The sequence below is a fragment of the Rhynchophorus ferrugineus genome, unplaced genomic scaffold, assembly GCF_030347505.1.
Source record: "Rhynchophorus ferrugineus isolate W39M unplaced genomic scaffold, kcgeb_rfMv2 rfM2, whole genome shotgun sequence".
In the NCBI taxonomy this organism is placed as follows: domain Eukaryota; kingdom Metazoa; phylum Arthropoda; class Insecta; order Coleoptera; family Curculionidae; genus Rhynchophorus; species Rhynchophorus ferrugineus.
The window spans coordinates 11350054-11364042 of NW_027472581.1; the positions used below are offsets into that span (position 1 = coordinate 11350054).

The 13989-nt window shown below is 31.5% G+C and overlaps 1 protein-coding gene and 2 long non-coding RNA genes across 16 annotated transcripts in view; 2 read left to right on the plus strand and 1 right to left on the minus strand.

Annotated features, from left to right (window-relative positions):
• The window catches only part of LOC143191820 (uncharacterized), a 29937-nt gene that overhangs the window by 10425 nt on the left and 5523 nt on the right, over positions 1-13989 (plus strand). The gene's annotated exons all lie outside the window — the stretch shown is intronic.
• Positions 1-13989, minus strand: part of Sarm (Sterile alpha and Armadillo motif) — a 340621-nt gene that overhangs the window by 7145 nt on the left and 319487 nt on the right. For all 14 annotated transcript variants that reach the window (XR_013004627.1, XM_076397203.1, XM_076397196.1 and 11 more), the window contains one exon: positions 10163-10330. Coding sequence is in view for 13 of the 14 variants with exons in the window: in XM_076397203.1 (XP_076253318.1) it covers positions 10163-10330 (168 nt within the window). In the remaining variant the exon portion in view is untranslated. The remainder of the gene's footprint in view (positions 1-10162; positions 10331-13989) is intronic.
• LOC143191821 (uncharacterized) lies at positions 633-6917 on the plus strand. Its single transcript, XR_013004637.1, has 2 exons — positions 633-1280; positions 5603-6917. It is a non-coding gene; the product is annotated as an uncharacterized LOC143191821 (long non-coding RNA).

Sequence of the window (13989 nt, forward strand, 5' to 3'; positions counted from 1 at the left end):
AACAATTGCCACGCACCTCGAAACGAGCCTTTATCCAATCATACATTCTCCTTCTCGGTATCATGAGTAGCACCCCGTCGGGGGCATTCCGTCTTGCTGCCAACGGACGATCCGATCGTTTGATAAGTGACAATAACAATAAACTATCTTTGAATAGACTTGGCCCGGATTGTCTCATACCGTGGAAAAATGGCGACTAGCTAGCGACTGGTTGGGGGGCGGTGGAGTCGCGGAGCGACCTCTATCGATTTTCCCATTTCGTTCAAGAATGGAACTAAGTTCGATCCGTGTATTTCGGGGAAAAAAGTTGCGTGAAAGCGGTCGTTTTTCATAGTTGATGGAGGGAATATTTGAATACCAGATTATAAAATGATTAACTATGTAACAATAACAGCACATAAAAATTTCTTGGAATTTTATGGTATTTCTTCGTAATAAATCATCAGTATTTTTATGGAAAGTACTAAAATCCGGTAGCGTGTTTGCTATGGTATATAATTTTAAAGAAATTCTAAAAAGTTATATATGTTTCAATTCTCGTATTTCCATATTTAATATAGGATGGGCCATCTCTTGATTTGTGGAAAGGGTTTTCAGATTACCATGGCTGACTTTGCAACAATTTTAACAAAATTTTTATTTTTTTTTGTTTTGTATTTTATGAGAGTCTTGAGGGATATTTTCTATACGTACACCAATTCATCTAAAAATCCGCTCCGAGTTTAAAACGAATTTTACATTTTTACAAACGACATTTGACAGTATGTAATCTATGACGGGCATTGCCTGTTTTATTGGAAGAACTATAGTTTCTTATTCATAAGACTTAAAATGTTCTTTAGTCGGAAAGACTAGAGTGGGCAAAGCCTGGTGAATATGGTGTGTGATTTATGGCATCATAGTGAGTCTTGGAAATTTTGGAAAATTGGACTTTGGAAATTTTACTTATAACTTTTGAATAAATTACTTTAGCTTTATTCCAAGATTTTCAATAAGAGAATAAGAAAGTGATGCTCTACTATGCTATATTCTGAAGCTGAACTAAAGTATTAAATGATGATCAGAATTGTATTATATATTAAACTAAATTATATATGTCCTATATTACAGATCACCTATATTAACTCGATTAAAATAATATAATCTGTTCAAAGTTATTTTGTACATACGTCATCTACATTTGTGACATCAAAACGTTGCAATGTTGTCGCATCAACTCTGTTTTAGTTCAGTTTGGCTTTGACATACAACAAAATTCTAACCTAAATAAAATAATTATAGTACATCTAAAAACGGGAGTTAATTATACAGCCACAATAGTTTATAGGTTATAACCTCTTATCACTATTGCTTTCAAGAATTTTGCATACGTCTGACAACCGGACGACTTTGACAGGCTCATTCGATTACGTGTCCGAACTACTCAGACAGCATTGTGTCTCTTTTTAACTAGAATAAAATGAGAAGGAAAATATTATCTGATTCTAAAAATAATTTACAAATTGCGACAGGCAATACATTAAATATCTTGATGACGTATGTACAAAAAATCTATGTCATGGTGAAGTTAAAGTAGATTCTGCAAGATATCTTAAGAAGATTATAACAATTAAATAACCAAAGAAAATGTTAAGCCAGATCAAATGTTATTTAATACTAATTAGTAATAATGCAAGTAGAAATAAAAGAAAAACCTTCAATTTGGTTAAACTATCTTCTAAAATAAGATTTATCCATTTTTTGTAACTATATAATGGTGGTGTAACAAAGAAGGTAAAATTGATTAAAGTTTACTTTCAAACCACTTACTACAAAACCGACATTATTTTCTTATCAACCCAACCATTCCGAATAGAAATTTACTTGTACAAAATATAGTTGGACTAAAATATAAAAATCAAAAAAGCATGGATTACTTTTTCACATACCTAAGAATAGTACTAATTAGCATTTAGATTACCAAGTTACTTTGTCATTTTAATCTCAAAACATAAAAGGCACCATAAATATTATGGCCGCAATAGAAGCATCGAAAAGGCGTACATCAAAAGTAACAATTCCACCTCGTACAATTTTACATTCCTAATTGGGACACACCTGAAAGAGGCGCGTTTGTTTGTTGGTCTTTATGACCTGACCCGAATAATGTTTACGCGACAAGGGTCTCCCCAACTATCCCGCAGGTCAAGGTCCCGGTATCAGTTGTGGGCGTGTGGAGGAGGCGCCGCGAAAAGGGAAATCTACCAGACGGTTTACCTTTACTTTACGGCACACCAGAGAGAGCGGATGTAACAGCGCTGTATTTAGGTTTGTGGGAATATTCAATATTTCAACATATTTTTCACGACCCAACCCACTAAAATGAACACGCGATAGATAAATGTTATATTTTTGTAATAATACCATGATTTGTCACATTTACCATCACCATAATTTAAAATAATGTCAAATAGATAAGAATTAATTCATGAACCTAATAAAATTAATTTTTTATTTACTAATCCAATTTAATTTCTCTCAACACAAACATTTAAAATAATATTTTATGTTGTTTTTATCATGATCCACTTAAACAGTAATTTAAAACAATAAAAAAAAACGCCATAAAATGTCCGGTGGGTTATTTGATTGATGGTCGTGTAAGATTTTCGAATTAAAGGCATTATTCTGCTTTTTCGGTTCATCTTTTGCGTGGGTATAAAATTACATTAACACCTACCGTCGTCTCACAATTACAATCATGATTTGAATAATAAATATATCAATCAATATTAATTTCCTCTCATATCACTTACATTTTATTCAAAAACCTACTTCCTTATCTGTCAAATTCTTATTGTTTTTATGGTTTAGTCCTAACCTAACTTTTTCAATGTTATGCGTCAAGAAGTCATTTTAGTATTACGTTTGTTATTTAACATTGTGTGTGTTTTCTTTTCATTATGTGATACATCAATTAAATATTAAGTTAACTATTGCACACGGAACTTCGGAATTACATGAAAAGCTTACCGAGATATTTTGACCGCAAGGATTCAGATATCGTTGACCTAAAATCGATAAATGTTTATCAAAGCTGATGCTGATTTTATTTAAAGGTTATTAATATCAAGTGAGTATTCATATACATATTTTCGTATGAAATAGGTTAACGGAAACTAATAAAATTAAATAACAGATAATAATAATTAGTTTCCCCCCTGGTAAATTCTTATTTATATTTGAATATCCTCTGCATTATTAATAACGTAATGTATGTTTACAAATAACTTATACATGTCGAACAACAATATTTTCCGCTGATCCAAATAAACATATTAAGCAAAATCTACATCGTACTTCCCTTATCTATTATCCATTACGACTAGCGACTGGTAAAATGTGCGATAAGTCATAACGCGTGTTGTAGCAAATGTTTTCACTTAACATTACAAGATAACACTTACTGTCAAGTCGGGCTTAATGATCCGAATGCTTATAACGGGAAATTATTTCAGCCTTTTAATAGTTTGTTTGTTTAATTCAAGAGTAAATAGCTCTTGACTGGACTCTTCTCTTAAATAGTAGTTTCTTGTAAGTAAGATACATGATTGATATAAACAGAGGTTCTTGGTAATCAATAACGGATATATCTATAATTTTTGTCTGGTTTCCTTTATAAGTTAAATACGAGGGTACATCGATAAATATCAGGGTGTGATACTTAATTATACATATTTTTTTAATAATAAGTAGTACCTGTCATAATATATCATTTATTTAAAAGGTTTTAAAGAAACATACGGAGTAATTTTATACTAAGATATGTATTGTACATTTATATATAAATGAACAATATTTGGAACCAATATTGGTTTGTTTAGAAGGATATTAAATGTTGATATTAGGGACGACAGTAATGGTTGGAACTTTTATTGAATTGAAATTAATTGTTTAACAAGCTGACTTGGTAGTAGCAGTTGGCAAGATCACAGGATAGCAATCCTAATACAGTTGAAATATTTTCCACCCGGGTAAGGATGAATTATAGATGCCAGTGTAACGCTGAATGTCTTCTGGGATGGTCTTAACGCAGAGGATAACAATCCAAAGCCCACGTTAAGAAGTAAGTGTAGTTACTAAAAATCTACGAAGCTGACACGACATATTGTTTATTGTAATAAAATTAGTAATTCTTCTTCTTAATTAAAAAAAGAATGTTTTATAGAAAATTAAATATCATACCATATCAGATTTTATTGAAAGGTGGAATAATTTACAAGATTTTGAATCGAATTATAAATTTGGTCTAATGATTATGGAAATCTTGCGGTAATAGAGGAATTGATAGGCAACCCACCTAACTATACGAAATTACCTTTTAGACTCAGAGAGTGGTCTTCTATTTTAGCATATGAAACTGGCATATAACGATATATGGATATGGTGATTCGCCGTTTCACAATTTTTTTTAAAGATTTTAAAAATAATCATACAAAAAATTGAAAATTTAAAGGTTACCAGCCACTTATAGCAATGGGACGTTTTTTCTCAGGTATTTTTAGTGACTAGAAATTTTTAAACGCTAAGAAAGATAACATAACCTTCAAGTTTTGTACGTCACGTACAACATATCGTATTAATTATAGATTTATTTTGGATTTCAAAGGGCGTAAATTTTATATGTTGGTAAATATTGTATTCGCTTTTTATCAATCTTGATGTTGATTTTCCCACGATACTTAAGCCGGTTCAAACCAATAGTGAGTCAGTTTTCGTGATAATACCTGATAGTATTGTTGAAAGAAAGCTTCAATGATGTTACATATACAAATAAGCATGCCACATAAATTTGATTATTACAGGCAAAGGACGAGAATTGTGCGAACATGCGGTAATATAGGGTGGACCATCCGTTTCTTTTTTGGTAATACTATTGAAACTGATGCTGTAAATGATCTGAGATGATTGAAAGATGAAAATATCATATTGTTGTTAGTATATAGTCTATCCAAAGAAGCCGTATACAGACTTACGTCATCAAGATGTTTAATGTATTGCCTGCCGCAATTTGTAAATTCGTTTTAGAATCACACAATATTTTCCAGTTGGAAAAGAGATACAATGCGGTCCGATATGTTTGAAAACGTAAACGAATGAGTCTGCAAAAGTTAGTCTTCAAAATATTAGTTATAACAACTACATGTTATATATAAGAATTAAGTGATTAATTTTATCAAGAATGGTGTACACAGGTAGTAACAGAAGAAACTGAGGAGAAATACAGTGATATCAAAATGACTTGACAAGGAAACACACCATCGAAGAAAACAAGAACTAAACGTAAAAAGGTAAGTATGGTCCTAGTAACAGTAAAATAAATTACTTGGATATAAAATTGTTAATTAGGTGGATTAGGCCTCTATGGGATACCATTACATAAAACGTGCCTAGAACTCTACCTTATGGGTGGTGTACAAAAGAGTTCAATGTAAATATAATAAAACAATTCTAACCTATAAACTATTGTGGCTGTATAATTAACTGTGGTTTAAATTATTATATAATATATACATTCGATGTACTAAACTATTATGTTAAAATAAATTATATTTAATAACAGTTTTGTGTATCATTATTTTATATTGACTAAAATTTTGTTATATATCAAAGCCAAAAATAAACTAAACCGCAGAGTTGATGCGGTAACATCGCGACGTTTTGACGTCATAAATTGAGATGACATATATTCACTGCTTCTTAGGATAGAGTATATGTAGCACTATTTTACGAATAATTCGATGTTAATTGTTTTTAGTACTCTGTTTTGACGTTGGCTGGCCATTTGCGTCAAGGTCAGAGACGGTAGTGTTGTTAAAATCGAAATAGCATAACACATAAAAAGCAAAAGATGGTCCACCCTATACAAGTATATGTTGGTGGTGGAGAAAAAAAACTACTTAATACAAATGCACATTCACCTCAACGTTACTGTCACTAAAGCATCACGTCACTGCATAAACAAAATCAACTGTAGTCACACTTGAACTGACTGGAATGTTTTTTTTGGGAATTCTAAAATGATTTCGTTATTACTCAAACGCTCAGCGACTAAGTATGTTTATAGCGTCTGTAATAGTTCCGAGTCTCGGGATTGAAATTCAAATAACTCGCTTGATTTTTCGACGTCTTCGATTTCCCACCGAGTTAAGATTCTCGGCTGGTAGATTAGTTACTGTGCGAATAATACCGATGTGTTCGGTATGTTTTTTTCTCTGGTCCGTTCCGAGTCGAATTTTTAACATGTTTCGACATCGTTATCATCCTGTTCGATGTCGGACTAAATGCGATTAATTTTTGTCGTACATACAGACAAACGCACTCAAATGTTTTGCGTGTTAATGAGCAATGTGTAATCGTGCAGAGGCGTCTCGTGATGCGAATGTTTAATCTTGATAGTGATAAACAAGCGGCGAACCGATCACGTGGTGGCCAATTCATTTATGCGGTTAGAGTGCTTTCGGGTAGATGTCGCGTCGGTTGTTTGCGTTCGATAGGGTGGTCTAGAGACACATTAAATATTAATAAAATATTGTTTGGGCTCGGCGTCGACTTCAAACTGATCAGTTGGTAGCAGTTAAAATAATATTGTAAACTGATAAATAGGTTTACGTAGATATTAAGCAAAATTATGTGTATATAGTAGAATATAAAATACGTGTAGTAGAGAGGTTTTACTTTTGTTTTTATTTAGTTATTACAACGATTATTATGTACATATTTTATTTTAAAACGTTTTTTCGCGTCAAGATTCTAACCTTGATAATTTATTACTTTTTAGTGAGTTCCTTATTTATTTTTTGAAGTCGATTCAATGTTTTTGTTAAAAATATTTTATTTTTCTCTTTTTAGTGTTAGATATTTACTCAATAAATAACGCAGTTATTTTATTAAGTATTAACAATGGGTAGGTCAAGCAAAGGCGTAGGAAATGAGGAAAAATAGGCATAAAGAAACAATGATTGAAAATAAGGAATGCTCCAGGCTCCGCTACCTAGCCTAGGTGATTTGGCAAATGTTCTAACCGAATTAGAACAACAAAAAGTCGTTGCCCCCGCCGGGAATCGAACCCGCACATCATCAACATTTATGATATCAGTACGTCGCAACGTTGCCGCAGTGACTTAGAATTTTGGATCATACTGTTTGCCGCTCTTAACCTCTAATTATTATCATTAATGTTTTGAAGAATTTTGTGGATATTTGACAAGCAATACCAACAGAAACCGAATTTTATCCTGTATCTTGTATTTCCTGTATTTTTTTAACTAGGGTAAAATAAGAAGGAAAAATTACATAAAATTACGCTTAGATTTTAAAACGAATTTTACAATTTTACAAATTGCATTTTGCAGTATATTCGACATCATCGTCATCGTCATCTATGTGGATTGGTTGTTTTATTTCATGGATGTTTTACTATTTCTTATTATATTTAGCTTTCTCTGTCTCATATTATAATTTTATTCGGTATTCGTTCTTTGAAAATTTTCTAGTACTTTCTACTAACTTCCCATTTCTAAGTCCAAGAAGTGTTATTTCTTGTCCTTACTTTAATGACTGTTCCAATAAAACAGTCAATGAAATAAGTATGTATATAGTAATAATACATGCTCAATATTCAAAGAAATTCAATAATTTCTTAGGTTATGGATTTAGTATAGAAAAGAAGAAGAATAACACACTAACCGTTTTAAATGTACTGAATACATAGTAGACTTCTAGAAGATGCGAAATATTCTTTTAGAATTTTATAGTTGCATACGAGAATGACAGTTGGTGATGCTGACAATTAATCTAACGACTCTGTAAATGACAACCTCTTTCTAATAGTTAATTTAAAATAAAATAAATATATAAAAATGTTCCAACGAGTCGCCTTTGGAGCGAAACACACACATTTCGCTTCATTTTTTGGGATGTGTGATGTAACGGCGTGGTGAGATCGGTTACGAGAGAGGCCTTGGAACCCGAATGCGTTAATATTGAGCGGCGGGAAGTAATTATGTTGTGATGGATGCGAGATATACCGGCTTTATATTATAAAAATGCGATTTATCAGAATTAAGGATTTTTTTCCTATTGTTTGGTTAATCCGTCGGAGGTTGATTATTAAAAATAATTATTAAAATAAATATTATCTGAATGAAGAAAAAAAAGGACGAAACGACCGTGAGCTGTAGGAGAAGATAAACGTCCGAATCCTAATCATTAACAAGAAGCAACAAAAGAATTAATAACCAATTAGTTGTCACTATTATCCCTGAATATATTGTACTTTTATCCGAATTTATTATATAAAAAGTCGTGTTATTCAAAGAAGAATTTCAATTGTATGGACATGTGGTACTTTCGACTTGTTTTTTTCTGGTGGTGCCAATTTTTTGTATTGTTTTTCTCATATAGCGTTGAAAGAATAATATTTGCAGAAATATAAATTGTACATAATAATCGTCTAGTTTAAAATAAATGATGATTGACTACATTTTTTTCTAACTACGAGGGTAGGTCGAAATATAATGGTGCTTTATTGAATATTAATGTGACGAAACGAAAATATGTCTATCCCCTGAAGTTCTTTTCTTTATTACTTTTCAGTTACACACATATTTATGTGTTTGTTAATATATTTCGTCAGTTGTGTTTGCATTAAGATTGTTTAGAGTGGTAAATAAATTTTAGTGAAGCAAAACTACCTAAATTGTTATTAAGAAGATATGTGATCGTGGATAACTCATGTAAAAGGTAGGCTAAAATGCGAAACCCATAAAGAGACTGTCAAGCAGGATAGATGAGTAATACTCTGTGGATTGTTCCATTTTGATCAGTGCTAGGATACACAGTTTTCTTCAAAGTAGTTTGTCTATAAGCTAAAATATTTTCGAGTGCAATGTTTCTAAAAATGCTTGTTTCAGAATTTTAGACAAATACACCAAACATTTATTGAAGTCTAGATACTAGAATGTGCATCGGTTTTTAGGTTAATAATGTCTTTTTGAATTTTGTCTCTTCTGTTATCTTATCTGATTATCATAGTAGTATTCGTAGTAGCGGTTTTCCATATTACTTTTCCATATTTGAGCAATATTTTTATATCTGAACTTCATTACCATATATGGACTAAGTAGTACCAGTCAGTTTAAAAAATTCATGGATGTTATTCAAATATATAATTGTCTAATTATTTTAAAATGTTTTTAGTTTATTTAACTTGAATTCATAATATAATTCCAAAATTGTTTTAAGGGTATGCATATGACTTATTATTTAATTAAATATTTTTCTAGGAATTATTAGCCCACCTGCATTGCACTATATTTTTATCAGTCTGGATTATATCAAAACATTTTTTATGATTATATTTATATGTTTATCAGGTAGGATTTTCTGCACGAATGTAAATGTTTTCCTTAATTTTTGTATATAGCATTTTAAATAAGTTTTGCAATGAAAGTAAATTAATATGTCAAGTTTGTAATATGACATACTTTCAAATATTTTCTTTTATTTCCGCTTAGGTCTGCTTTTCTCTTCTTTGATATTTTGGCAGATTACTTTTCCTTATCAACAAATCATACAGCTGTAGCAAGTACAATAATTTTCTAAATTGCTACCTTTTCAGGATTAATGGTATGCAATATTTTCCTGCCCTTCTGCAAAGCCTATGAACTGGACGATTAATGGAAATTATTTAAATATATTCCCTATTACCTTGTCAAAATTCAATTGTCGAATATTATTCTGGGATTCATATTGGCTACTATTACTACTATTCTGGGATTCATATTGGCTACAACTATTAGCTTATTTAAGCTAAAATATTTAAGCTTGTGCCTGACACTATATGTGGCACTAGATCCTAATAAATATATTTAAGTAATTTTAACTAAATTGAAGTCTAAGGTTTGATTAATGTTTGAGTGTAATAATTCGTAACATATTTGTTGTCGCTTTTTTAAATTTACCTTATTGTACATTAAATACTTGGTTTGAAGCATAATTGCAGTAAATAAAAAATATAACAGTGGTAGACAAAACAAATTATGGTTGTTATGTTATTATTTGGATTATTTTCAAGAAAAATTCTTCAACCTTAGTTAAATGTTAGTAAAACCGTACTTACTTTAGCTTTGATTTGACTTTTTTGAGCGGAGATGCCGTCAATTTCCAAACGGGCGGTGGTGGCTGCTGCGGCTTTGTTTTCCTCGTAAGTCAGGTCGCCCGCCTGTATTTTCTTCATTTCGGCTACTTTTGTACTCTCTTTTTCTGCGGTGAGACCGTCTTTGATAACCTAAAGAGAACGTCAACGTTTAGATTTTGTTTGTTGTATACAACACGTCTGTACTACTGCAATCCAAAACTGTAAATTACCGATTAACCGCAAATAGCGGTTTCGAACGTTATAAATAAAAAATAAACAAAGACAATTGCTTTTTGCATTTTTATTATTCGCGATATCGATGATAAGTAATTCGATTAATTAAACGGATACGTTTTTCTTTCGAAAATAAGTGACTAAATATTTGTTTTAGCAGCTTCAGATTCAGAGCATGGTTTATTATTTATTATTCATAACATGTTAAACCAAATATGGGTTTATCTGGACTGAGCCTAAAGTTTAACAAGGGCTCCGAACCACGGTCCTCAGCATTAAGCCTACCGACTGGCGAGTGACCAACTTTAGAAATCATCCCGGAAGACATCCGGTCTTACCCAGCCTGGTTACTGGCGTGACTGGGATCATTTTCCTTGTCAGATTTTACACTCTTGCCTATAACAATCACAGGCATAAATTTACGACCATGCCACAGCAGAATTCGAACCCGCGGCTATCGCAACAGTAGGAGGACCGTCCCATCGCCTTTACCACTGCGCCACCAAGCCGGCTAAAATATATTTATTCCACTATTCACTTAGTTTCATAATAGATTTTGTTCTATGTTTTCCAGTGTTTCATTAAACTTATTCCGCGCTGTTATTTTACCTTTATCAGATTTCACTCATCTTTTAACTTTTATTTGAGCTCTTGTTTAATTCAACGAAAAATGTTTTAGCTCAGATTTTGTTTCATTATATCCCCCCTATTTACTTTCCATTTCATATTAAGATACATATATATTATTTCACTATATTTTGGAGGTAAATACATTTTTTGGTATTGTTATACCATAATATTCATATTTATTGAGAAATTTTGGCATTATTCCATTATAGACCAGTTCAATCTCATTAATGATGTCCAGTAAAATTGATCAATAATAATTTCAAACTAGTGTAGCATTACTGTGATGGATCTGCTAGACCTAGCTTTATTTTTACTTTATAAACACTTTTCACCTTTAGGGTTTTTATACTATATTAGATATCCGTCATCAATAACAATTAAATTCAAGAAATCATTCTTACGTTAAATAATATTTCCCAAATAGTTCTTTTTATTGTCTCTTTCATTCAGATTTCTTTTTTCAGAAAATTTTGTGAAGTACATTGTTCAAAAGTTTTTCATGTGGTAGTCAATTGTGATTTTTATTTTTTTGTGGTCCATCAGCATCAGTGTTTTTTTCAGGATCAAGCTTGTACTTGTCTCGATACACTTCTCTGGAATTTGCATTGCCTTGGTAAACTTTTGCAATAATATAATATGTAAGGCTTTTTAAAACAAATGACGTTTTGAATAAATTTTAGTCAATTTTAGCTGAAAATATTCTTAAAATTATTTACGAAAAGAAATAAAGGAAACTTTTTTTTTCGATTTTTCAATCAACTGTTAGATTTTATTTGTAGTTTCTCCCATCCCTGTATTTTAAAATTATATTTTGGCATACTTTCTTGACATCTTATATTACGGGAACATATTAGTGCCAATTTAATTTTTTTTTATCTTAAAGAACTGAATGAATTAATCAATTTTATTTCATTTCTATTTATGTTGTTAAAAGTGCATTTTTGTATAGTAGCATTGGAAGATTCCTAGAAAATGCTAATGTAAATAGTGAAATATTATTTTTTCTAATTGTTGTTTAATGTAAAACATGGTAAACGATATAGCATTGAGAACTGAATCTCATTAAATGGATATTGCATCGCAATTTATTATTTTAACAATTTTTAAAATGCAAATGTATTAATTGAAATTGTTAAATGTTGTTTTCCCATTTCGAAACATTTGAAAGTCTTTGAAGTAAATTAAAAGCGAGATAATTGAAAAGTCGAGAGGCGTTGAAAGGCGATTTCGTTGGAGATCTTTCCCCAGAGTCACGAAAAGATCTGGCTATGAAAGATAGACATATTATAATGACCCAGAACGAAAGAATGATGGGAAGACATGTTTTCTAATGTTTTTGAGATACCAAAATGCAAAAAAGACCGAATGATATTTGCACACAAATGTCGTAATTTAATTTCAATATCCTACCAGAAATTTTGATTGTTTTTTCAATAAGCGCTGAATCGGTTAATGGGCACCATTTTAAGCAAATACATCCAGTCACTACAATTAAAAAACTGACAGCTATCGATATAACAGTGCGTAAATAATAACTTTAATCAGATTTGCATACAATGAATGTGTTTATTTTTAGTTTAAATTTGAATTGATTAGGTCTCCACGTCTACGGCACGACTTTGGTTGTGTTCAATTGTAAAAACCGTCATTAAGTCCGTTTATCTGTTCGTTTGATCCGCCATCTTCAAGAACATCAAAACACAAGAAGGTGTTTTGTTAGAGCATGGGCTGTGACGCGATTTTCTTTCGAGTGATTATATAATTTTATTGTTAGACTATATTGAATGAAAATGTTTAAATTCCAAGGTGAAATCGAAAAATTTGGTCACCGAGATTATAGATAAGATTGTTTAATATGTCACTCAGCTGGTATCATATATGAATATTTTCGTGTACACAGTTGAGGAAAGTAATGGTTAGTTAAAATAATGTATTGTATTCAATTTGGATCTTTGCCGTCACATGTAAATCTTTGGACACAGTTGATTCATCAACTACAGTCCTCTGAAAATTCTTTGGGAGTTTGAGCTAGATTTTCACACAATAAGTATTGCTCTCAACTCAGTCTTCGAACTGTTTTGATTCCCCAAGCTGTTCTTTGTCATTGGTATCAATATTACCACTTTTAAATGGTTGAAACCAAAACCGACAATTGGGATACGACGGACCAGCATCATCAAATGTTTCCAAAAATAATAAATATGCAAATGCAATGAAAAAAAAGTTGCTAAAAAGAGAAAGCTAATTTGGATGAAAAATAAAATAATTTCTTTTTGTTCATTGTTCAGTTTCTTTCTCATGTTTTTGATCTGTCTTAATCTATTATAGCCATTTTGTAAATATTTTAATAATGAGCATCATTAATCAAAAAAGGTCAACGTGATATAGTTTCATATTCATCGTTCTGCAGAGAGATTTTTCATCAGACGACCGTTTTCATAAAAGGCGCGACAATAATCCACCGCCGTATCGCTAGAATTTCCATAACAAGACCGCAGTCCGTTCGTATCTGATTCCTTCTTTGGTTGGAAGGGTAGATAATGAAAATCCTGTCTCGATCTCAAGAGTCGCGCCGTGATATTCTGCGACGTTTCTTTGTTGGTTGGTTATTTTTTAACAAATAGGTTGCTTGTTGGCGTTTTTCAAAGCGCAGGTACGACTCGCCCACGGGCGGACGTTACGCCTTCTTCAATGGGTTTTTGTTTACATTCGCGATGTTTCGCGAATTATGATTAGAGGAAAAATGTATACGTACGTTTCTCATTTAAATGCCGATGAAAATATTTAGGTTTTCACATTGCTGTGCAGTCCAATGAAAACTGCCACATTCAAACTGTATGTATTCAAGGAGGATATAATAATCAACAAACGACTACACAATGACTTCGTAATCAAATATATTTACGAAGTTATCCAAGATTTCGCCTTAAAACATGAAATAAGGT